Below are 26,005 nucleotides of genomic sequence, written 5' to 3'. Positions count from 1 at the left end.
TGAGATGAACAAACAGTCGTGAGATGGAGAAATACATTCAACATGTCCCTGTGATGAAACGACGAATATCAGAACTCATGAAAAGACTCTTGTCCAATCAGTCTTCCAATTGAGCCATTGAACTGTTGTGTATAAAGCTCAAATCATTCAGCAACCATGTACTCACTCTATGAGTATAACTAGTAAAAGATGGTTCATAACCAGCCATCGTCCATATGACTTTATCCAGTTTGTCTCACATCCATGTGTTATGGACTCTTTTTTTTTTTTTAACGACAGGTAAATGCAGGAAAAGTTTTTTACATTGCCGACATGTTTCTGCTGCATCCTCCAGAGACCACCGGGACGAGGCCGGTCACCTGAAGAAGGCCGACACGTCATCACACGTCAGGCAAAGTAAAAAAAACTTCCTGTATTTACCGGTCGTTAAAGAGTCCAAAACATATGTATTTAGGATGACAAAATCAACCGTTTCAACTTTTTTCAAAAAACAATGCGCTTGTAATCCAATGTGAGGAATGTGATGATTTCTTTGACCTCAAGCACTCCTGCAGACTTCAGGGAGTCGGCCAGGTAATCAGTTTTCTCAGGGCAGAGTAATTTCAGGTTGAATCATACTGTAGCCTGCTTTTGAAAGATACCAGAACTGAAGCCTTCACCTCATAGTATTACTGCAGTGTGTTGAGAGTCGGTCATACAAAAAAGCTATGCAGAACTCATTTTAAGACTTTATTGCTCCACATATGCAATGAAGGCAATCTGAGATAAGAGTAATTCAGGAATAAAGTGGGACATTAGAAGAGACACAAGGATGAGAGAGCAAACTCCAATTATAAACCCAGCTCAGTGTTTTGTTTTTCAGGATAAATAAATAAAAGTTAAAAAATAAATACACCATTAAATACAGTATAAAACAACAGTCAAAAAAAGGAAGGATTTGAGGAGGGAAGTTTTCTCAGATGAAGGATCTTTAAAAAAAAAAAAAAAAAAAAAAAAAAAAAGGAAAAAAATCAGCTAAAGTAGGAGCCGTAGCTTTGGAAAGTGATGAGAGAAATTAGAAAAATAAACAGTTTTGGCATTATAGTAGAATGATGAAAAATTACGAAATGTACAAAAAAAAAAAAAACTAACTGCAACCAATAAGCCAGCGTAATAAAAATAAATGAAAGAAAAATCCCTTTTCCAAAGATGGATCTATCTGCTACAAAATAATCAGACACATTTGAAAATACAGTAAAAATTCAAGTAAAGGAAGGTGTACATCAGTAACACAATGATTTGCAGTCATCAATTAAGAGCATCGGGGGGGGGAAACTGTCCACTACTCGCTACTCACTACAGAGGAGAGCTGCTTCATCTACACACACGGAGGTGAACTCTCACTAATATTCCACAAAGAGGCACTTTTTAAGGCATTGAAACATCTGCAAAGAGTCAAAGCGTTTAGCTTCATCCAGTCAACGTGTTACTCAAACCAGCACAGTTCTCAGTGGATGTTTGTAAAGCTTCCACAAGCCGATCGAAATCACAAGTCAAACTATTATTTAGCATGAAATCATCTCGATCACAACAGCTCATCAATAAATTCTTTTCATATTGTCTTCTCCACTGGGATGTTGCATTTTTTATTTTTTTTTTTTTAAACTCCCCTCTTCATTGCCGGAACGCTACTTACAGAAGTATTGCAGTCTGATTGAAAGTCAGTAGAAAATTAGAAGATTTTGAGTGTAAATGCCCCCTTTTTTTGAGATTGTGTGAAAAAAAAATAAAATCAAGACCATGTGATTCTTGATTCAAGTGCTACATGATAAGTTCTCATCCCCAAATGTTTTTGGTAACCACCCAAATACAATCAAGGAAAGAAATGTGAATCTGTACATGCCGAGTACCTTATACGTGTCCTCTCTATTTCATTATGAACACCACTTCGAAGGATTATAGCTTAATTTCTACACGGAGCCGGCAGGAGGCCGTAACAACACCTGGTCCATCTGTGTTAACGCACCCGAGCGACGCCCGCCCCTTCGGGCCAGCTCAAGCTCACTCCGGCCGCCCTCTTGACGCTCCGTTCTCATTTCTACCGGGAAATGGAGCAAAGTGCCAATTAGAGAGAGATTCAGTGACATCAGCAGCAACCACAAGCTGAATTCCACTTCTCCCATGTTATCCCGCTCACTGTGCTTCCTATTGTTTGTTAGGGTGCAACGTCGTGAAACTGAAGCTTTTCCCAGCGCTGGATTGATTAATGATTTTTTTCTTCTTTTTTTTTTTTTCAAATATAGGAATGGAAAATAAAAATCTAAATGCACGAGCAATTGCATCTGTACAGATGGCATGAGTAACACAAAACAGATATTTTACTATACAGAGGCTACTTGATACATCTATTGTGGTGTATTTGCTCCATTCCCTGCGGATAAGATGAGGAAATCAAAAATGTACAGTGAGGCAGTCCGATTCGGTCGGGCAGAAGAGTTGGCACAGTTCTCTCGGTTCTGTTGTTCCGGAGCCGTCCCTGCGGTATTGCTCCAGCTCAGCTTCAAACTCAAAAGGCTGCATGCTCCGGTGTCCCAAGTTACACTCCTCTTCATGGCGAAGATCACACTGCAAACACGCTCAGGGTGCTGGTCTGGTCCTTCAAACCCAAGATGCTGTAGGCAATTCTTTTCAAATGGCCGGGCAGCCTCACCCCGATGTTCTTAATATCCCTGCGAAAGAGAAACATGACTGCGTTGTAAAAGACGAGCGCCACTTTGGCCCCATTCCAACTCTTTTCACACACATCCTTCCTGCCTCTCCTCGCCGTAACATCTGACTCATCCAAGGTAACGGAGTCTCGAGAGTCCCAGCCTTTCTGGCTGGAACCAGTCGGGCTGCAGTTCAGGTGGGGAGCCTTCCAAGTTTGAAATCTGCCAGCGTTTCAATTAATCTCGGGACTTAAGAGCGGGGCTTCGCTCCTTCACGAGCGCACGGTGCAAATCTGCAGAAAGCCCCACTGCACACCAGTCCAACGTCAAGGCCTTAATTACAGCCCTAATTGCTTAACGAGGATTCTCCCCGTTGACCATGAATCACTCATCTGGCGAGCAGAAGCTGCGTCGTAAATAACTGCTGGTTTTCCCAGAGTGCTACCAGATGCCCCGAGATGGAAACATGGGGCCATGAAATCACACCATGCTGGATGACAAACGCTTCAAAAGGGCTCGTCGAGGCATTTCAGTCTGCCCATCGTCTTAAGATGAAGGCTGACTGACATACGTGTTCCCCTGGCAGACGCGGCTCTGCTTTAGCTTGTCATGTGGTTAGAGAATACTCTGGCCCTCATTAATGCCCCACAGCAATCTTATACTATGTGCTTCACTGAAGCTTTTTCCCCCCCAAAAGGCTGAGGTTCGTTTCATTAAAATGTCCCTTTAGTGTTCACACACACACACACACACACACACACACACATCTGGGAAGACCTAATGGCTTTAAACTACCTCGCGATAAGGTCAGGGGGTACATGCTGACCTCACCTCTTCAATCTTTCTTGAAATACAAATAAAGCTTTGAATTGCATCCATCTATTTCAGCTCCTTAATCCCCTCGAGTTGCTCCTGCTCCACAGACTATTCTCTCCCCCTCCTCCTCCTCCACTCCTTTAATGTACGGGAAGCCACAAAGGGCCTTTGCCCCAAACTGGCAGGAGTGGTGGTTTTCGGGGCGCAGGCCAAAGTGCTGCCCGGGGCAGCGCGAGTGAGTGGGTGCAGGGAGGGATGAGAGGAAGAATGAGGAGGCAGCAGAGAAGAATAAGAGCTGCGGCAACCACAAGCCGCCGCCACCAGCCTGCCACAAATGAGCCCACTCCTCCTGCTCCCCTTCCTTCCATTACATTTTCCGTCTCAAACATTTCTCAACTTGTTACTGAGGTCACAGATAATGTGTGCAAACTCTTCTGAAGGCTGTTAAATAGGAACATTTATAGAAACACAAATACATAAACTACCAGAGGAACGACCACGGCTACATTTTGGCAGGAAAAACATCCTCACGCAGTAAAATTTATGGTATAATTTGACTACAAAATGTGTGTATTCTCTGCCAAGAACATCCAGCAAGATGAAATAAATAAATGTTTTATTGAGTAGAAGCCACGCCCCCACTCACTCGTTCTTCATCTGCAGGACCTGGTCCATGTTGACGACCCCAGCGCAGGTGAAGTTCTCGCTGTACTGGCTCATCTTGATGGACTCCAGCCACTCAGACACCGACCTGAAGGGGGAACCGTCGGAGCCGCTGGTGCTGGGCAGGCGGATGGATACGCTGGCGGAGGAAAGCAGATCCGAGTGATAATGATCAGCAGGCTTTCCCACAACAAAAGCAGAGGACCGAGGACTGCAATTACTGCACAGGAAACCAGTTGGTGATAAAAACCAGTTGGAGGAGTCGGGGCAAGAGCCGATTAAGATCCGAGCAAGACAGCCTTTTGTCCTTTCGGCTTTTAATGCTCGCTCACAAAGGAGAGTTTATGCATTCATGCAAGGAATCAAACACGCACACAAAAAGCTTTAGTGGCTGGAGTTCTCACACTGTAGTTCTTCCTAAAGCTTCGAATGTTTGCCCTCATTTGACCCTCGTCATTGTGCATTTTTTTATAAATTAGATTTAAAGGGGTAAGCTGATTGCAGAACTGTTTTGAAGCCAAACTGTCGTCAGCCAGCCAAGTCCACCATGAGAATCAGAGTGAAATCTCAAAACATTAGAGGCAAGTTTTTTTTTTTTTTTTGAGTAGAGGGAGAGAAGCCCAAGTTACCACAGACGTTCTTCCTTTGTTTGTCCATTCTGTCTCAACTATTAACTCTCATAGGAAGGCAAAGCAGCAAATAAATACAACCAATCATTCTTAAAAACTTGAATTTACTTTGGGCAAGTCGCGAATTTCCTGAAGAAAACTACTTTTGTTTACATGGTGGCCGTAAATATTGATTTTACATGGTTAGGTTTTCATTCCAGAGCTCTAATAAGTTTATTTTGTCTGCCAAAACTGCACTATTTTCTTTCTTAATTTGGGAGTTTTCGCATGACAAGTCTTCAGACATGTTACGGTCACATATTAAAGCAGTCAAGTCCCAATCCTCCGCTTTTTGTGCGCCTTGCTTGGGTTGAAGTCGACTTCTCCGATTGCAAGGCAGAATATGTTTGCCATTAAACAATTACTGCTCCTTGTTTCTCTTTGTTGTTTTTGGAAGTTCCCCTTCTGAGAAGTGAGCATGTGACTTTGAGTGCCTACTATCGGGGTTTTATGCCACATAAGCAGATAAAATCAACCAGAAGGGAAAGGCAAGGAGCTCAAACGGGGAGGACAGGCGTGAGTTTAAATAAAAGCAGCATGTACAATAACTGTGCTGGTTTATGAGGTTGTTTGGGAGAATGGCTGCTGCTGCTAGTGACAGCTACTGTAGGGTCAGCACTAGAAAAACACGCATTATGAGCTCTTCCGAGTGGCGTGTAAATAAATCTTACCGTGGGTCAAAGTCTGCTATGGTCTTCAGGGATTCTGGGCTTCGCAACAGCTTGTCCAGCAGGCTGACGATGTCGCCAAATCGCGGCCTTTTGGAGCGGTCCTGAAGCCAGCACTGCAGCATCAGCTGGTAGACCGCTGAGGGACAGTCCATCGGGGCGGGCAGCCTGAACGCCTCATTGATGGCTTTCATCACCTGCAAGTGGATTATCAAGTGACCAATCTGAATTGTTCCCACCCAATTAGCGGGGATGTCTGGATTTTAGGCTAAAGTTCAAAAGCCTCTTTAAAGAAAACAACGTACCTCATGGTTGCTCATGTCCCAGTAAGGTCTTTCACCAAAAGCCATGACCTCCCACATGACGATGCCAAAACTCCACACGTCACTGGCTGAGGTGAATTTTCTGTACGCTATTGCCTCAGGAGCCGTCCATCGGATGGGAATCTTGCCTCCCTGTTCAGTGACAACGGAGACAGATATGTAAGGTCTTCCTGCTCCTCAAGAGGTGAATCTCACCGTTTAAAGCCTTCAGGAACCAGACAAAACTACTCACACTTGTGGTGTACGTCCCCTCAGGATCGTCCTCCAGCACCCGGGACAGGCCGAAGTCGGACACTTTACACTCCAGGGTGTTGTTGACCAGGATGTTGCGAGCAGCGAGGTCGCGGTGGACATAGTTCATGTCGGAGAGGTATTTCATGCCTGCTGCGATGCCACGCAGCATGCCCACCAGCTGGAAGGAAGAAAACTCGCCATCGTGGTCCTGGAAGGAGAAAGACATGGTTTTGTTTTGTTTTGAGCCATCAAGGGCTTGTTCTTCTCTCTCACATACACACAAGTGGAAAAATACAAGATTTAAACAAAATAGGGTTCTAATCTACCTAAAGATGAAGTATCTAAAACTAATAGCATTTGGGAGGATCCAAAGTCCAGTTTTTAAGAGTAGATAATCTGCAAGAAACAGCACAGGGTTCAGTGGGGTTGTGTTAAATCTCATAATCATAGGCATGTTTTGGGATTGGTGTAATAGGAGAGAAGCAACCAGAGTGCCATCTTGCATTCTCTGTTAGAGCACTTGTACTTTGGGGCATTGCTAATATGAGGGCAGATTTGCCAAGTTGAAAAGGAAAATGAAGGCTTTTCTGCAGAGAAAACAGGCTGTAGCAAACTGTGACAATGTTGAAGTTTAGTCTGAAGTGAAGAAAATACACAATATGATCTCTTCTAATTCGGTCCACATGTTGGAATCATACTTAAGCCAAAGAAACGACGCGACTGCTGCCACGTGCATGAAATTGTCTCGACATGCTTTGGAAAGTCACATGAATCTTGCCTCAGGTGTTTACTAAACTCAGAGGAGCAACTCGGAAAGCTGCAAACAGCAAAGAACTTCAGCTTCTCATGAAGTTTTGACAAAATCAAAGTAAGCCACCTCCCCGTGCCCAAACTTAACAAGTTAACTGCCAGTGACTGGAAATCTAGTTTTACATGGGCAATAGCGTCATCACTTTGTGGCACCTCGTGGTATCAATGCCCCACTAATGAACAAAGCTCTTTTTGAGAACAAAAAAAGCCAAACGGAAGATTTGAGCCGAGTTAGACTTACTTTTAGATATCGATCCAGTGCTCCATTTTCCATGTACTCAGTTACGATCATTGGATGTTTAACTGAAAACAACACAAGCAACAAATTATTCACCGAAAATGACCCCCAAAACATAAAGGTACTGATCATATGTTTAAAACGAGGGAGTCAAACTCACAGAAATCCTTACATTTGGTGACAACCCCTTCGAGACGGATGATGTTCTGGTGGGTGAACTGGCCCATGATGGAGGCCTCGCTCAAAAAGTCCTGTCTCTGTTTCTCCGTGTAGCCGGGCTTCAGAGTCTTGACAGCCACGGCCACCTCCTTCCTCCCAGGGGCCTTCAGAATACCACGGTACACTTCGCCAAACTCTCCTGCAGGGAAGCGACATCACGGAAATGACTGAGTTTGCAAAACATATCAAATGAACGGGCTTTTGATAAAGTTGTTTTTAGTTTGTAGCCACAGGGGTTGGCTGAAGAACACAGTGATAATAAGGAAGTCTCAGCGGCTGTTTTGCCTGCGGCGCCCTCATATAGGTGTGTCCTGACTCTGTGATGTGCGAGAAGCTGCGTTGTGTAATTGGTGAGATGGCCTGTGGTGCAGGAGCATGGGAATCAGCTGTCACATGGGGTAAAGGGGGGGGGTACGTATGGTCGTGGGAACTCGGGGGTTGATAAAGACCGTCGGTTCAAAGGGTAAGGGTGAACGCACTTGAATAAACACATCACCGATGAAAAAAAATCTAGACAGTGCCCGGGAAGGTGTTCAGGTACCTTTTATGATAAAGTGCAACGCTTTTTCTTTGTGTAACAGATCATGTCAGCACGAGTCAAAACACAGAGGTCCCGCAGCCAAGAGTTGCCACACAACAAAAAGTGTCTCAACTTGTTGTGTGAGAACTCAGCCAGATAGATGTTAATCTCGCTAAAGTAACCATTGTCAGTCAGTCTGCTAAGCTGTGGAAACGGCACAGTATAAACAGCAAATTTGAGGATTGAAAAAATCTTTCAACATCTCGATGTTAAGCCTCACAGTGGATTGTCTCAGTGGGTTTTGTCACTCACCAGCCCCGATGACTTTTTGTTTGGTTATGTGGCTGGGGTGGATTTCCGTGGCAAACTTCAAGACGGCTACGTTGGGGTCCTCGTATGTGTGTGGATCCACGTATGTCTTCAGGGGCTTCAATTGCTCTGCGAGGGAAAACACACGTGTCAACAAGTGGCGAAAATACACTGAACAAAGCAAGACAGACAGATTAGTGATTTTTTTTTCTACCTGGGCTGGAGAAGTAGGTGTCCTCTGCTCCTTGTCTGGTGTGAGAGTTTCTTTTCCTGAATAACAACACAAAACTCCAAATTAATATCCCACTTTGAAAGAGTGAATGGACTTGTGTCTCTAGATCATTCGCCTGCTTTAAGATCAGTAGCACATAGGAACCGTTGTAGCCATTTTCCTAGACATTCTCAGGCTTTTCAAAGGATCTCAACACTGCTGCAACATGTCCATTCAGAAAGAAGCGGTGCTTTGATAAAGGCTGACGATAGACTGTGTTTGCAATGCTGATTTAAAGACTGAAAGACAGACAAGTAAGCAGGAGGGTGGTGGAAAGGAGGGGGCTCAATCTGCTACAGTACAGGCACAGGTCATCTTTACAAAGTGCCTGCAGCCTGGTACAGAAAGAACCAAGCGCCTCTTATCACCGACAATGTGCCACTCTGGGCTAATTTTCTTTCAAAGGCCCCAACACTCACTAGAATATAACCATTGAGTAATGACAAGGCACATTCAACACAAATTCCTCCCTCGTGGGTGCTGGGACACAGATCCAGATAAAGAGAAAGTTGGCGAAAGGAAGAGAGACAGGGAGAGGTGAGGACAGAGTGAATGCAAAGGCCATCTGGAGGCCCCATAAAGGACAGGCAGAAGAATGACAGAGGAAGCCAGCGAAGCGGGGTGTGTTCTGACCGATTAACAGCACAGAAACATGGGGAGGGCAGCGGAGCAGGGCCGCTTACTGACCGTCTGTGCAGGAACAGGACGACAACCACGATAAACAACATGACTGCTCCTCCAACTGCTGCACCGAAGATCACCGCTGTGTTGTTATGAGAAAGGTGTCCTGGGAGAAGAAAAACAAACGCATGAGAGACATCTAGATCCCCCAACAAAGAAGAAATTCCTCCAAAAATGGCGACCTCACGTACCCTCTGACAAGGTCTCGTACTGTTCCTCTATGCTGGAGCCCCCAGGGCTGCCATCAGAGCCGAGGGGCTGCACCCTGAACAGATAGGCCGTACCAGGGGCCAGATCAGTAATCTGCACGGAGCTCTTCTCAAGTATGAGCACAGTGTAGGTGGTGACATCCAGGTTATCATCCTGACGGGGCAGAGAGGGAAGATTAGTCAACGACAGCTAGATTTTCATTCATCCTGTAACTGTGCACGGCTCAGTTTGAGAGAAATACAGTTAAAGAAATAACGACTTGAAAGTCGAAAGCAAACAGAAAAAAACGAGTAAAACACAAGTTAAACATACATGAGGCCAAATACCCTGACTCATGTTTCCGTTTAAAGATAAGGAATGATGATCACTGAGTGAAGTATGTTTCTGTGAGTTATGAGTGTAGCAAGTTCATTTTCATAATAATAACAACAACCTTTAGTTATAGCACATTTCAAAAGCAAACTTCTAATGTGCTTTAAAGTTACTCTACCTGAAAAATCTTTAAAATATACTTCCCATAAAAGGTATCACTTCTGGATAGAGAATAAACTAATGCATGAAAACAAGCCATTGCCACTCATTTCCAACCCACAGTTGCCTAAATTGATCACACCAAAGTCAATATGTTTACAAATAAACCCAAAGTTTTAGCCATCAAACTGTTTATGTGTCGCTAACTGCTGTCATCTTCAGAAACCTGCCTCATGGGGTTCTGGGAAATCAAAGATGGCGTTGCGGCCAAATATATCAACATTTGACTGATTTAGCCAGAGAAAAGTTTCTTAGAGTTTCTCTAAGAAAGAGTATTCAAGCCACGAGAATAGTCTGAAAGGTTGTGAAACTGATCCTCGACTTTTTTCCCCCGTGCAAATTGAGATCTCGCAAGATTGAGTGTCCAAACGGGATCTTGTGACACAATGTGTCGGGAAACTTTGGGAGTTTCCGTAATCGCTAAGAGGTCAACAAACCCATGGATGAGTAAATAATGAATCAATTAGCTGTTAAAATAAAGTCAATCTAAGATTATAAATTGACTTCTAATTTCTTGATTTCAAAAATAAGCTTGACCCACCTTCTTCCGGTAGGTCAGCTCATAGCGGGTTGGGCGGGCTTGGAGACGTGGCCGAGGAGACACGTCCCAGGACAGGGACAAGCTGGTGGGGCTCTTTTCAACCAGTCTCATCGAGGTGATTTTGGGGGGATCTGAGGATACAACGCGGAGAATACTTCAGTAGTTCCATGATGTGACAAGCGATGAAAAAAAAAGTGAGAAATGTTTCCACACATCCACACAATTTCACAGTTCATCTCTCGCCTGCAGCACGATTCATCTTGCAGAGCTGTCACGAGCTCGCAGATAACATCTGTCATTACGAGAGAACAGATGCTATCATAACACCGCCGCCGTATCAGCGCCACTCACCTGTGTAGTGCAGAGATGTTGTCAGAGCACTGGTGGAGGGTGGCTTGTGAGCTCGTGGCGATGCCTGACCGGCAAACTCCGACACGCCGCTGTGCGCCTCCACCACGAAGGTGTAGTTGAGGTGAGCATCGAGGTCGCTCACCGTCACCCTGGTAAGAATCAGGCCCATGCTGGCTGGCTCGTAGCGGATTTTCTCACCGCAGGGCTGGCACGCAATGCCCTCGCACCGGTGGCATTTGACACTGTAGGTGATGTCACTTCGACCCCCGGTATCGTCCGGCGGTCTCCAGGATAGGAGGAGCTTTCCGGCAGAGAGCTGGGTGGTGGTGGCCACAAGATCTCGAGGGGCTGTGGGGAGGCCTGATGAAGAGAGATTTGGAAAGGAGATGGATTTAAAAAAAAAAAAAAATCACAGGATGCCTGAATTCCTTGCGACAGAAAGTCTCAGAAAAGTCAGTTCCCAAATCTGCAACAGCTTCATAACATTCCCTGCATGAGAAATAAACAGGATGATGTTGTCGTCTGCAAGGAAACACTCGTGCACATCTGTCTCTCACATCCAACCATCATTTACACCACTTTCTCCAACCAATCACACTCCCAGTTACATCAATGAGCAATTTAGGGTTGCTGATCAACCTCAAATGCATGTTTTTGGACCGTGAGGGGAAACCACAGTACCCGGAGAAAACCCAAGCACCCGCAAGGAACTCATGCTAACTCCACACAGACCTGCCAAGAACCCCAGGCTTAAACTGAGAAATGTTATCCTGCAGCCCCCTTTCACAGCTTCTCTGTGTTGAATAAATATTAGCAAAGTAATTCCACACCTGACGTAGTCAAATGCTATTAAGGCACAAATCTCACCTGAGCAGGGTCCTGTCATGGGGTCCGTTGGGGCCCGGTAGAAACCGTCCGTGCAGGGGCAGAACGAAGCCCCAGCTTCCAGGCCCTGGGTGTTTGCGGGACACGGCTCACACTTGCCAGCAGATGCTGCGGCTTTGAAGGAACCCGGTTGACATTCTGCAAACACAAAAAGATATTTGCATGAGCCGTCTAACCTCAGGCACCATCCTAAATGACACACTGCAAAGGCAGTTTCTCCAGATCATTCAGGCCTCTCTGAAAAATCAGCACGGCTGCGAACTTTCAACCTCTCTGGAAACAGAGCAGCAGTAAGTGGACATGCTACTGCGTTAAGGCTAAAGGTCACATTTGGTTGAGTGATAGAGATATGAGATGGAAAGAATAGACTCTGCACAGTGTTGACTCTGCTCATTAAAACTCTGCTGGCTCCAACTAAGAGGCTGCTCACATGAACCCAGCCCTGCTACAAAAACGCAGAGTCCCTGCCTTGCCGGCACTCCTACTCTTTACTTTTCAACCACCAACCCCCCCACCTCTGCTGCCGCTGCTGCTGCTTTCCTACCGTCTTTCTCTCAACAAACACAACCAGTTATCCCACATTCCACGACAGCAAGTCAGTTTTCACCACTTGGATATGAAAGAAATAAATGCAATAAAATTCTGCAAAGTGCCAGGAAACTGCTGAAATCCACATCCTAACAGCACAATATATTTTTCCTTTTAGAGACCTCCATACAGACCATTGAAACTGTATCGTCAAGATAAGATGACGGCCGATTTCACACATACAACTTGGAATAAAGGAACGCAGGTAGAGAGTCCAGCTGTGCGTAGCGGTGGTGAAATACGAACTTAATACGGTGTGAAATTTTGGAGAGGGCGCCCCATAAAGGAGAGTGAAAATGAGACGGCTCCCCCTTCAACGCTCCAAGAGCATTCCAACGGCTGCTGCTCATGTCCTCACACCATCGCACGTTCGTTCAGTCACACACACACACACACACACACGTTCACGCATGTAGTGCACACATGCACAGACACCCATGTGCATGCACAAAACACACATACATGTATTCAAAGCACACCCGTGGACACATGGGTAAGTCTGACATCAGAGGGGGGATTATGTACACTGCCTGTCACCTGTTCATGTCCTTCTGCTGAAGTCAGTTCAGTCACACAAGCACATGTATTCACACATACACACACTTTCATTTCCTGAAAGTTGTTTGCCCACAGTGTCTAAATAGTGACTGACAGATGTCATTAAACATTGACGGCTAAAATAAGAGAGAAAATTCAGGCCCAATGACGACTGAAGTTAAAGAGTAATCACTCCATCTTTGACATTTTTTCTTTTTCCATTTTAGGGTTTAAGGCAATCCAAGAGTAGGCTACACCCTGGACAAGTCGCCAAGCCAGAGAGACAAACACACATTCACACTTACGGGAAATTAACCTCAAATGCATGTTTTTGGACTCTGAACTCAGAAAGCCCCCCCCAAAAAAAACTAATTTAACATGAACCAGGGGTATTCTTGCTGTGAAGTGAAAGCACCAACCGCTACACCACCACGCAGCACTCAGAGGATATAGATGTCAAATGAGAAAACATTCAAATATTGAAGAAATTTGAAGCACAAAACAATCTTGAAATAAATCTTGAATTTTGAATGACGGCCCGGTAAAAGGATGCATAAGCAGTCAAGAGAATTAAGTTGATACTACTGACCAGGGGGAGAAGCAATGAAATATTAAATTAAATGCAAAAAAGAAAGTGTTTGGAGGCCACATTTCAACAAGAAATCCAGAGCCAAGGACAAAGATAATATCAGATTCACTTCGAGATCCGATTCCCAGGGCCATGGTTGCCTTTAACGGCACTTTTACATGAGTGAAGTTCATTTGGAAGATGCAAGTGGCCACACACAGGACGGAGAGCTCACGGCTACGGCTCCATTTAAGTCATATCAAGAGGGATTTACTCGATTGACCACGAGTCTCACTTCAGCTCCACTTGGCTTTATTCAACCGATGCGGTTGACCAAGTCTGGACACTGAGCTGCTGCGATGAGGTGTGTATTAACTGAGCAGCAGGGCAACATTGAGGGAAACAAAAACACACAGCAGGACAGGAATTCATAACTATGTCCAATGGGTTTGCACGTTGCTCAATCCTCCCCTCAGGAGAGCATCTCCTCCCTGTCCCGGCCAGCTGTTTCACTAACTACTGCTACTCATTAACGTAAAAGAGGCGGCGGCGAGCGGGCAAGGCAGCGGAGAGGTGGCAAAAGAACAGAAGGTGGGAGAAAGAAATGGGGGAATACTGTATCCTGCTGAGGACTGAAGAAAGGAGAGGGAGGGAAGGAGAGAAGAGAAGAAGCCAGGGCAAACCCTTACATTGAGAAGGGGTAACAGCTGCTGCCCAAAACCCTGATTCATACCCCTACCTCTCCTCCTCGTAATCCCCAAATTCCTTGCTCCCCTCCTTTCTCTCCTCCCAGTCGTCACTAAAAAGGCTCCCAGCTAACCCATTAACATTGCTATTCACCACTGACCAGCAGGCAAGGAGAATGCCATGCCATTCAAGTGTTGAAAGAAAAAACATACACACACACAGGCACTGCAGATGGGAATAGCCGAAATGCCACATGGCAACTGAATAGAGGAGGACTAGCCTCTTTTTGGCGCTACAGTGCCGGCTGCAGTGCATCGTGGTCAGGCTTGTGGAGATGATGGTCTTACACTGCGAGTTGCCTCTATAATCAAGATGCATTCCAGTGCACACCACCCAACAGGAGGCCTGAAGCACAACGCCTTCAGCCCGGCTCCAGTTTGAGCTCCGCTTATGAGAGGGAATGAGTTCGTGTATGTTTAACACGTGTTATAGGCCTCATGCAGGAAACAACACATTCTTTCTTCAGTTTTCATTGAAGTTTCTTCTAATTTCATTTTCACCCACAGTTAAGTCTTTTAAGTGTTTTCTTCTCTTATGTAAGTCAGATTTTTTATTTTTTTTTCTTGGCCACTTCTACCAAGACAGAAAAGTCAACAAATTATATGGGAAACAACAGAAAACATCCGGTTCAAGTTCTGGTCGTTTTAAGAGAAATAACATTTTGTGTTTTTGGTGATTAAAATGACAGGACTATTTTGGTAATGTAATAAAAGAATATGTTTAAGTCCACTGAACATGTTAACATTTTTATCTGCTCTTGGATTCAGCTTCCTTTAATTTGATGGTTCAGCCATCAGGGTGTGTTGTTTGAGATTACACAGGTTTAGTTTACCATTACAGTTGCCTTCTGCTGACTTGACATTTATAGCACCACAAAGGTTTTGTAATGAATTTTGGATTCTGTGTAATCCTAAAACCAACGACGAAATAAGGTGTTTATTTCATAACTATTTAAACTGTTGGCCTTACAGATTCTCCCTGTTGTCATCTCCCAGGTTTTTTTTTCACACCCCACCACAACTCTTCATTCTAAAAAAGTGTTTGAGGGGTAGCACACTCAAAACGATCCACATTCAAATTTGGGATTTATTTTTTTTTGTCATCCAATAAAGCCGATTTGGTGTATCTGGAAGTCATTTCCTCAGTAAGAACAAAATTCAGCGAATGAAAACAATTGGAACTAGATGACTCTCTGCAGAGGTCTTCAACTGGAAGATTCCTCGATATGAGAGAAAGGTCCGGTAAAAGGAAGCTTCCTGGTTCCATGGAGAAGTCGGAGTCAGGGGGACTGAGGATTGTTTCTGGACACAACAGGAAGCCGGAAGCGCGAGGCTGACGCAGCCTTCCTTCCGAAGGCAGCCAATCAAAGCATGAAAGTACAGAGGAGCGTGACCAAGAGAAGAACCAGTCAGAAGCTAACGGGGTCTTGAGACAGAATAATAACCAAATAGGAAGCCAAAATGTGTTGACCCAACATGAACATGGGGCACTTTACCCATAGGGGGGCTCCCAAGATGAGTGATCTCATAAACAAATGACTCTCAGCCTTTTCTGAGTTGAAACATTCAACAAACGCAGACCAGCCATTTTCCCTCCTTCTCCTTGCTACAAAGCAAAGGATTGTTTGTCATCTGAGAGGCCCCGAGCGCCTTGAGTGGCTCCATGTTTGTTTATTGAGAGTGAGTGCGGGGGCCTGTTACATTCTAGGAGCCCGAGTGGGTTGGGAGTGGAAGCCTCCGAGGGGCCCCCATGGTTTGTCAGCTGAAGTTAAGATGGATGAGATGGCGACAGTGATGAATGTACGGTCGGATAGATGGATGAATGGGTAACATGGTGGCTTGACAGCACAAATCGCCCCGAAGACTGGAGGGGTAATGGGGAGGGGGCCTCACGATTGAGTCCGGCACTGGGGCTTTTAAAAGGCAGAAAGGTCGTGTCGGCCTCAGGGCAGTTGTGAGTTAAACTGCGCATGGCTTACAGGGAGTCAGCGGCCAAGTAAAACAAACACATGCTCAAGCAATGAGGAGGAGGAAGAGGGAGAAAGGTTAAATTCAGAAGTATGGCCAGCACACACAAAAACATGTTGGAAATCCAATGGAGAAATACATAAACCCTCCGATCTTTATCAGGACAGCTCCTCCGATACATCTGGAGGCAAGCGAGTCCTTACTTTGTCTGCACCCTCATTGATTACAGATCCCACTTCCCTCCCTCCCTCCACACCAGAGTGGGTCAGACCTGTAATTGCAATATGTCATGTCATTTTGTTTGTATGCAGGCTGACAACGTGTCATTAGCATTTTGAGAAACCTGGCTTGTGGTGGAACAATGGGGGTCTGTGATGGGGGAGGTGAGCGGGTAACATGAGCTCCGGGGTCACTGAGGTATTGAACGGGAGGGCAGGGCAGAGGGCACTAAAGGTGTAGGAGCTGATGGAAGTGTGTGCATGTGAGTGGAGGTGGGGTAGCATTAGTCAAAAGGATTAGCTGACCAATAGAGCAGCTGTAAGGGTATTACATCTGTTTTACAATTGCACTCAGGCTTTCATCTGGGGTTGTTAACAAACACAATAAATTCCCTGATCCCCCTTTCCCCTCTCGCTCCCTCTGCTCGCTCACATTCACTGATAGGGGGAGGAACACAGGCAGCGACAACTGGAGCCACAGAGGCATAAAAACATGCCTGACCACTTCTTAAAGTTTTAAAGACACCAGTCCTGGCTTAGAGAAACAGACGCCGCTTCAGGAGGATTCAGCATCACCATGGGGTTCCATGTTTTGAAGTTTCCGGTCACATCCAGACACCCAGGTGGCAAACCCAACACCACATCACACCATAACTCCAAACCAACAGCCTGGCCGCTTCCTCGATGGAGGAAGTGGCCAAAATGGGGCCAAATGCACCAATAAATAAAATGACTTATCAGGCAGGACAACAAAATGGAAAGCGGCTGAGCAAGGCCGCTACGCACCCGACGACAAAGGAAAGCCCTGAGCCAATGGGACGGGGAGTCACAGAGGGATTAGGTGACCTCCGGCTTCCGCTCGTCCTGTTAGCAGTGACGGGCTGGTGGGTGGGTGGGCAGCAAGTTGTGTTTCGCTGCGAGTGGAGGGGGGGGATTGACCGACACAGGGAGAGAGGAAAGTGCTGACCTCACACACCAGCAGGACAATACAATGTGCTTCACACTGCCGGCCACAACACACACACACACACACACACACACACACACACACACACACACACACACACACACACACACACACACACACACACACACACACACACACACACACACACACACACACACACACACACACACACACACACACACACACACACACACACACACACACACACACACACACACACACACACACAAGCTTCAGGAATGTCACCAAAAGGAAATCTATCCAAGCTTCCACATCACTGTGACACAAAGAGAATAAGTACCGCTGAGGGCCAGGTTTTTGTTTTTTTAGGTACCCGAAGGCAAATATTACAAAACTAAATTATGGGACTTCAGCCAATTAATTGGTTCAATTCAGCATAAACAAAGCCATCAGTGCACTAATTAAAAATATCTGAAAACAAGCGTACATAATAATAGTAGAAAGGTGCCGTTTGAAGAGATGAACACACAAACGTTACTTCAAGTCTACAGAATGTTTTCCTGAGTGATTTATTTGCCTTTTTAATCTTCAAGCCAATATTTCCCCTAAATTACACCACAAGCTGATCACTGCCAAACTCGAACACCTTGCAAGATCAGGTTTCTGATGCTTTCGGAGAAAAAGGAAAAATAATTGATCTAAAATAAAAAATGAAAAATAAAAAATCTGAGCTCAAAGAGTTGATTGCATGGCATAACTTTTCAGAGTTCTGTTTGCATGTTCTGTCCTTCCCTCTGCAGGTTTTTCTCAGGGTCCTTCGATTTTTACCCACAATCCAAAAGCATGCATGTTGGTTCGTTGGTGACTCTAAAAATCGACAGCAACTTTGTGTAAAGAACAAAAATGTCAAAAAGGTTCACCATCAGTCATTACAGTTTGTTTTGAGTTTTTCAATTCTGACAAAGTGCAATTCGCAGCCATCACACAGTTCACCCAGCCACAAGAGCACGTTGTGTTACAATGCATTCTGAAACGTCTGGAGTCCCATCAAATCTCCTCTGTCACATTTTCTGTCATCTCATTTACAATAACTGCCAGGGTACTATTCACTCCAGATACAGCCCAACAAGATGGTGCACGACACCACTTTAAAGCACCTTCTTGAGTGCACACACACACACACACACACACACACACACACACACACACACACACACACACACACACACACACACACACACACACACACACACACACACAATTATCCTCCCCAACCAACTCCCTCATCTTCAGCCCGTGAGGCAGACGTTATTTTGGCACGAGATCAGACGACTCCACAAATTGAAAGTAATCACAGCAGCCTTCAAGAGCCAAGAAAGAAAAAGAAAAAAAAAAGCAGGAACTTATATCTTAGCTTTTGCATCCAAACGAGCAGCATTGTCCAATCAAATTGTGACCCAACAGCTTTTTTTTTTTTTTCCCCCAACCTAACGACAAGGACCAGTTGTGAAGAGCATTCGATAGAGCGGAAAATTTCAATGTGGGGATTATCCTGACGGGGTGAGATGATTCCATTATGTGAGATCCACCTTAAATGCAACCAAAAGTAATCCCTCAGATCTGGAAGAGAGGTGCCATGTACACGTCTTTGTGCATTTGCAATCAGATAAACAGCTTGCACAAGACCTTGCTTTTAAGAGATATAGGGTGCTTAAAAAATTAACAGCAGGCTCCAGCTACAGCCAGATTTAAAGACAATTCATTTGCTATTAATTATTTGATCGGCCGTTTTATTCCTTATTCCTATTTTAAAAATAACAAATACTAATCATTAATGTTGACTTTCATCAAGTGTTTATGCTTTTACCACCATGTGAAAAGAAGCCATGATTTTTGTGTACCACTCCAGTAAATTGCAGATTTTCTATCTCTATTTATCTTTACGAGTCACTTGTGGAGAAATGTATTTACCAGTTAGAACACAAGATCTGTACACAGTCTAAATATTCCCATCGGGGCCGTGTGAAAGGGGAGGTTTAAACTCCATCTGTGTCATATTCATGACCCGCACACAAGCCAATAATAACAGTCGCCCTCTGATTTCATGGACAACGTGGACACGACACACGAAGGGAAAACTTTTTTGTTTGTCTGTGTGTTTGTTATAGTTGGGCCAGTTTGTGCGACAGAATACGCCTCTGAGGCAAAATTGCATGGAGCACTGTAAAACGACAATGAGAACAATGTGTTGAGATAAGACGGTATCAAATAAATACTGGATGAGAGGCGGAAAATTGAGGCTAAAATAGAGACTCCTCAGAGACCAAGAGGATGTGGGAGAAGAGGTGGAAGACGGCAAAAAAAAGACTGTACAAAGGCAGAAAAAGGCAGCAGAACCAGTAGTTACTTCACTTAAAGAAGCCCAAACACACCCAAGTCAATTACTACCCTTACCAATCACTCACCACAGTGTGCAGTCACACTACATCTTAGTCACCAACTGTTTGTTGCATCAGCTGAGGATGAGTTTGGAGACGGGGACACAGAGGGAAAGAGGGGGAGAGTGAAAATAGTTTACTGGAACCTCTTTGGCGAGACCCGTAATAACTTTACTGGAACACAGTGGACAGTTGTTCCGTTAAGACGCCATTTTCTCCAAGACAGCAACCAGAAACTGCCCTCAGCAGTCCAAGCGCTCTGCATCATGCGTCCTTTTTTCCCCCCCCGCTCTCTGAGCTTTGTGCAAATCATGATGCAGGATTAAGGCTCTGTTTGTTGAGGCTTTAGAGGCTGAAGAGGTGTGCAAGGGGGACGGCTCGGCACAAACCCGACAACTGCCCGTGACAGTTGGCGCTCCTTTGAGGGGGTGACGTGCAGGAAGGCCAGTATGTTGTGCCAGGAAGGATTATGGGTAAGGAAAGGTGTGATTGGCAGCAGAGGAAAAGCGTGCAGCTATGAAGTCACTAATGGAAATTGTTGGGGTTAAAAGCCACTTGGTCCATTGTGAAAATGGTTAAAAAGTTTAGCCCAAATTTTATACATGTATTTTTTTTTCTTGTGTCACACCCTGACATAAAGCAGATGCCAAGTAGAAACACATAATCAAAGGAGGCTTCCATTATGTAGTATTTATGGTTCAGAGAAGCATTTAATTCAGAGTCCATAAAACATATAAGAATTAAGAAAACAGAAGTGCCCCTCGTCAATCTTCTGATGAAACAGATTGTGTAGAAATCCCGAAAGCAGTTTTTATTCTGCCAACGCCACCATATGATTAATGTTATATTTTGAGAGCCAACATAATTCTCCTTCACAGGAATCTGTAATGCTTTCACTAAAAACAAAAGCCCATTTTGGGCTACGCTACTGCCGGCTGATATGATTTACAGCCACTTCAGAAATGCTTTTGCATTTGCTTGTCTAAACACCCCGGTGGGCCTCGTTTTATCTTTTAAGAGTTTGTTTGACCAATTCCGTGAGTCACTGCCAGCGCCAACGGCCACCGGGAGAAGAGCAGTGCACGGCGCAGACAGAAACCTCAACAGAGTTGGGATGGGGGTTAGAAAAACGCAGTTTGACAGACGAGTGATCTCTAAGCTGAAAATACTGCTACGGTGAGAGTTGATGAAGAGACAGTGACGAAGCCCAGATGAAGTCACAAATACTACTGCTTTAACAGGTCCTGTGGGGTCGAGGAGCCATAAAACTGAGTGAACACATCACAAAAGTTGGAAACTTCCAACCAAAGTTTAAAAAAAAAAAAAAAAAAAAAAAAAAAAAAAAGCACCACAATCGAAGTTTTGTGGTTTATCCCAGAGCAGCACTCCATACAGGAAAGAAGTACGGAGAATGATTAACTGCGTGTCTGTGCTATATTCCACTTAAATCCGTTGGAACCATTCATCTTGGCCGCACACGGCAACCCTGTGATTCATTTCCACCTTCATCTAAAACTGCTCTTGTTCATCTCAGACCTCTCATTTGACTCCGTATTTTTTCGGGGGGGGTTCTTTGTTTAGCCATTTTTATGTGAGGGCTCGACCCGGAGCTGTGCTTTTCCCCTCCTGGGAATTCCACAGGTCTGGAGTAATGTTGGGAGGCTCCTCCTCAGCAAACTGATCAGGAATGTACCAACTGGGAGAGGAGAGAGGAGGTGGAAGGCGGAGGAGGTGGGCTCCACTGGCCTTGCCGTGAAAACACAGCGATTCATTGTTCTGCTACCTTTACATTCCACTCCTCACCTCTTTCTGTTTTACAAATCACACCCCTCCTCTAAACACAACCTCTCTCTTTCTCTATGAATCTTCTCTCATTCCTTCCCGCTTCTCCTCTTCCCTAATCTCCTTACCTGGCACTTTCCTGCAGCGCGAAACGACATACTGACAGAAAACTTCATCACTTTTATCGCTCTGTTGCCAATGGGACGGAAACTAAGTGGGAAAGCAAATCTACTGTGATCAGTCTTGGCGTGTATTTAAAACTCTCTGCAAAGGCATGAGTGATTCACATTCAGACATTTGTGTTTCAGGTCATACATGTTTCGTGGGTAAAAAAAAAAAAAAGAAGTAAATGGGGAACAGCACTCGGGGCTGACGAGAGTCTTCAGGTGTTTTGTCATGGAGCAAATCCCGACAGGCCCAAGCACGTTCACACACACTGCTGCATTCACATACAGCCCCAAAGCCAAGGCTCAGGTGGAAATCTGTTCAAACTGAGGAGGGGAAGGAGCAGGATATGGATGCGGGGAGAGACAGGGGCACATGCAGTCGACATGCCCGTTCACAGGAGGAGGGCCTCCGCTCCCTGTGATGCCTGCGACGTACAAAGTCAGCGGGGCTCAGCAGCTCCCTCGAGCCTCCTCCCATTTCCTCCACATCAGCCTGGAAAGATGCTAATCCATCACATTACAGTAGCCTCTCGCTTTCTTTGATCACCTTCAGTCTCTTGCACAGGCCTTACCACAACAATAAAAGGCCTTGCTCGCAGCACTTGAAACGCAAATGCACCACAACTTAAAAGTCAAAGGCCGGGGTTATGGTCGAACCACATAGCGCACTCGCACCGAGATAAGAGAAGAGATTATAATGAGAGAGCAGGAAATCACCTGATGCAACACATTGTAACGTTCTGCACGGGAACAAGTGTTGTGAAATATGCAGTGGCTGAGTGAGGCATGCATTAAAGCAAATGACATCAAATGTCAAGAGTGAACACAATTATTCAGGTTTTGAAGCAAAGTAGGTACGACTACAACCAAAGCCCCGACAACGTTACGAACTGAAAGTTTTTCTCCATGTCGCCAACTTTTAAGACTTCATTACGCAGACCGGAGAGCAATTTGTTTTCCCCGGACAAAGATATAACTAGGAATCCTGGAATCATAACAGAAACAAGAAAACACATTTCCTATTAGTGTAGGTATCGGTTCAAGGTCTGGGATGATGCCAAGACATGTACAAAACGGTCTCGGCATTCTTTCCATTGCCGGAGAGCAGTGACAGCCAGGGGGAGAATTCTTCTGAACAATGATAATAACACCTATGATGAATAAATGCAGTCTACCACACAGTTCTATTTAACGGCACATAGCAATTTAAAAAAAACAAACAACTGGTAAATTGTACATAATTCTAAATGCTTCCTTACATGCTCACTGGAACTGAAAATAGTACTGAAAATATGTTGATTACCATTCATGAGTACTACCGGTACTCAGAAATGCGACCAGCATTCAAATGGAATAAGCCTTACCTTGGCATGCGTCGTCAACTTCTTCATAGCCGGGTTTGCACTGGCACTGTCCAACGGGTACCACCCACTCTCCGTCCACGGTGCAGTAGATACGAGGCACCTCTTCACCCAGGGCATTTTCCACACACACCCCCTTCACTTCTCGCAGCGCCTGGTTCTCACCTCCAGCCACCGTCTCGGGAAACAGTGCAAGGCTCTTCACTGTGGCGGGGCATGTCTTGTAGTACACTCGAACGGACAGCAGAGCAACACAGGCCCCGATATCTTGAAAGGCCAAGTAGAAACCTTTCCGGGACAGGCTCTCCACCACTTTGGTCTTGGTGTTGATGCGCATATCATTTTTGTTGGTGATCTCATCTGGGGCTATTGTGGCTACTTTCTTAAACTGGCCCTTGCGGAAGGTCGTGCCCACGTCGGCATCTGACTCGGATGTGAAAAGGTTGAAGGACTCCTTGCACGGCCTGGAGGCCCCATCAAATGAGTCGCAGTCGCGAACGATAAACTGCAGCTCCACGAAAACCCGCGACACTGACGGAAGCCGCTGGATGAAAGTGGTGCGGAGCCAGTTGTCTTGCTCAAGTTCCCCAACGTTGCAGACGGAGTAGGTATAGAACTGGGAGCCGTTCAGAGTCCTCTGTACAACCTCCCACTGGAAGAGAAACACACAATTCTAAACTTTAGAGATGCAAACACTTACACAGAGTCCCCTACACAGTAAAAAGTGGCACCTTGCACTTCAGATTAAGGCTTGGCCACTGAAATCAGAACCCGGACATAAGAACAGTGCGTGCAAGGGATCCCATTCCTCTACACATTGCCAATTAGTCCTGTTGAACATTTTTACTGCCCTTCAGAGCAATAACATATTTCTAGTACATGGAGAACACCAGTTTATGAGACTTCACAACACAACAATACAAACCACAAGAATCTTTGCCCGAGAATGCATTTCTGACATTGCAGAGATACCAAATTATTTCCAATTCAGTCCCTCAAATCCTGTTGTTGCCCGCTGGCGTCTCCTCTGAGTAACACTGCTGTTGCTGCATCCAAACTAAATGCTGCCACAAATATGTCTGAAAGTGACAGCATGGTTTAACTTAACCTTGGCTCCCAAAAAACTACCGACCCCCACAGGGGCCGGGGCTGTGGGTTGCTCTCTGCATGTAGCCTCCGTACTATTAATTAAAGGAATGTGCTTTATTGGCTTAGTGTATGGCTATATATTTAAGCTTGATGTGCAACACCAGAACTCCCTTATTTTTTTTTTAAATAAGGGAGTATTTAAAAATATTAATCATCATAAAAGGTGGTAGTTACATGAGAAAATGTGCACTTTACAATGTTTCCAACAATACCTGAGATCTTTTAGTGGAAAAAAGTGAAACGAAAGTGTCAGCTTTAAAGCAGTGAAATCTCTTTGAGATAGCAGGGTGAGCCACCTTTAACAGCACGCCTGCACATGCCTTTGAGTCATCGGCACATGAAATGAGGCCATTTACAGTGCATCTGCATGAGCCTGACCGGTCAATTACTTTAAAACCACAGTTGGGAGGGGGGCACACATGTCTCCAGCACACTGGCAAAAGAGATAACCACAACATTTGGGTGCAATAATGCATTGGAGGCCCACTGCTAAAAGTTGACATTTCCCCCCCTGAAGGTAGCTCTGACTGAAGGTTTGCATCCTGAAACCCCTTCTCCCTGTGAGAAAGAAAAAAAAAAGCCATACCACATGCTGCAAACTTTAAAAGTTAATTGCTCTCCAACATACAATTCTGGAGTTGAAGCCCTGAAACCACAAAAAACCACAAGTATTCCCAGTTCAGAGCTCGCAGCTATTCTGGTTTTGGTGAAGCCCAGACATGCTCTGGTAGAAACTCCCGATAGAATCCCACGACTCCCTGTCATATCCATACCCAAGCAACTGTTTAGGCTCCAAGTGCCAGATTTGATAGAAACCCGACAAGTACACACAGACACGCTCACACATCATCCAACCACACAAGTCAAATGGTCAAATATTTTGCACCGGAGGCTCTTGGCTCCGGAGGGCCCTTCCTGCACTTTTTCTCCCTGCTGATTTATCCTAAAGGCAAATTCCGATCGGAACTGTGGGAGCTGGAAAAAATAAAAGCCCGAGGGATACTCACCCCAGGCTTGTCTCCCTGATCTAAAGGCCATGTCAACCAGCCCAGTTCACCTCCTGTTGCCTTCATGTCCAGAAGCACCTCTGTAGAGACACAAGAAGTAAATTAGTAAACAAGGATAGAGTAGATCTATAAACTGACCTGGAAATATTTATTTTAACATGGAAATTGAATAAATGAAGTGACCTCAGTTTGCCAACAATTAAAAAAAACTAAAATAATAATTTCAGTGTCCTTAATTCAAGTTAAGAAAAACATATATCAGTTAGACAAAAGTTCAACATTTGTGTTAGAGCAGTCTCATGGGTTATTCATTTGTCACAGGTCAGCAAGCTGCAATACTCTTGACTTGCAGGAATGTTAAACAGTGGGTATAAAGGAAACTCCCTACATATTTTTGGACATATTCAAAGAGGGTGAAAAAAAACTTCAAGAAGTAATTAAAAAATATATATAAAATTTAAAATAAAGTTTGATGGAACAAAATTCACTGGCAGCAGAATTCACCTGCTGTTGTTCATAGTTGAGAAGAAAAGACAAATACTCAACTTCAATGGTCGCTTTAAATATTAAAAGAAAGAACTAACAGAAAGGGCAGGTTAAATTGTCAAACTCTTTTTGTTACAGTTAAGAGTTTAAGCCGCTGTCACATGCGGGAGGGGGGGAAAAAAAAGACATGTTTCCTGGTTTTAAAAAGTTCCTTTAAGAAGAGTCCCCGCATGGCACGCGTGCTTCCTCTCAAGGAGATCCACAAAGTTGTTCAAGTGAGCAGCTTGTGGAGGAAAGCGCACTCAAACTCACCTTCTTTGGTTTGCAGCGTGATGAATATGCCGTTGATCAGTACGTAGGAAAACAATAAAGGTCTGATTCCACCAAAGAACTCCATTTGGGAAACTTTTCTTGCCTGTGCGTCCTGCTCCTGCGCT

General features: G+C 44.9%; 1 protein-coding gene across 2 annotated transcripts; it reads right to left on the bottom strand.

Moving 5' to 3' along the window:
* Positions 1-766: 766 nt before the first annotated feature.
* epha2b (eph receptor A2 b) lies at positions 767-26,005 on the bottom strand. Of its 2 annotated transcripts, none has more exons than XM_080497469.1 (17): positions 25,881-26,005; positions 25,083-25,162; positions 22,930-23,578; positions 11,608-11,763; positions 10,741-11,100; positions 10,390-10,520; positions 9,299-9,470; positions 9,114-9,213; positions 8,370-8,425; positions 8,159-8,284; positions 7,268-7,465; positions 7,111-7,172; positions 6,058-6,267; positions 5,808-5,957; positions 5,506-5,699; positions 4,150-4,305; positions 767-2,708 (listed from the first exon to the last, which is right to left on the bottom strand). In XM_080497469.1, exons 1-17 carry the CDS (start codon positions 25,963-25,965, stop codon positions 2,600-2,602), a joined length of 2,994 nt encoding a protein of 997 aa, XP_080353595.1. In that variant the 5' UTR covers positions 25,966-26,005; the 3' UTR covers positions 767-2,599. The 2 variants fall into 2 exon arrangements, with proteins under 2 accessions (XP_080353595.1, XP_080353596.1); XM_080497470.1 differs by having other exon boundaries at positions 7,280-7,465.

Source organism: Blennius ocellaris (genome assembly GCF_963422515.1).
Source record: "Blennius ocellaris genome assembly, chromosome: 5".
NCBI classification, from domain to species: Eukaryota; Metazoa; Chordata; class Actinopteri; order Blenniiformes; family Blenniidae; genus Blennius; species Blennius ocellaris.
This window is presented reverse-complemented; position numbering and strand designations above follow the sequence as displayed.

What these genes read in the sequence shown, in the direction of transcription:
- epha2b (XM_080497469.1), bottom strand. Translation starts at nt 25,965, where the DNA reads ATGGAGTTCTTTGGTGGAATCAGACCTTTATTGTTTTCCTACGTACTG. An exon ending in CACGCTGCAAACCAAAGAAG is followed by an intron (nt 25,163 to 25,880) that starts GTGAGTTTGAGT and finishes GTGTCTCTACAG; the next exon opens with AGGTGCTTCTGGACATGAAG. An exon ending in ATCAGGGAGACAAGCCTGGG is followed by an intron (nt 23,579 to 25,082) that starts GTGAGTATCCCT and finishes TTTCTCTTCCAG; the next exon opens with TGGGAGGTTGTACAGAGGAC.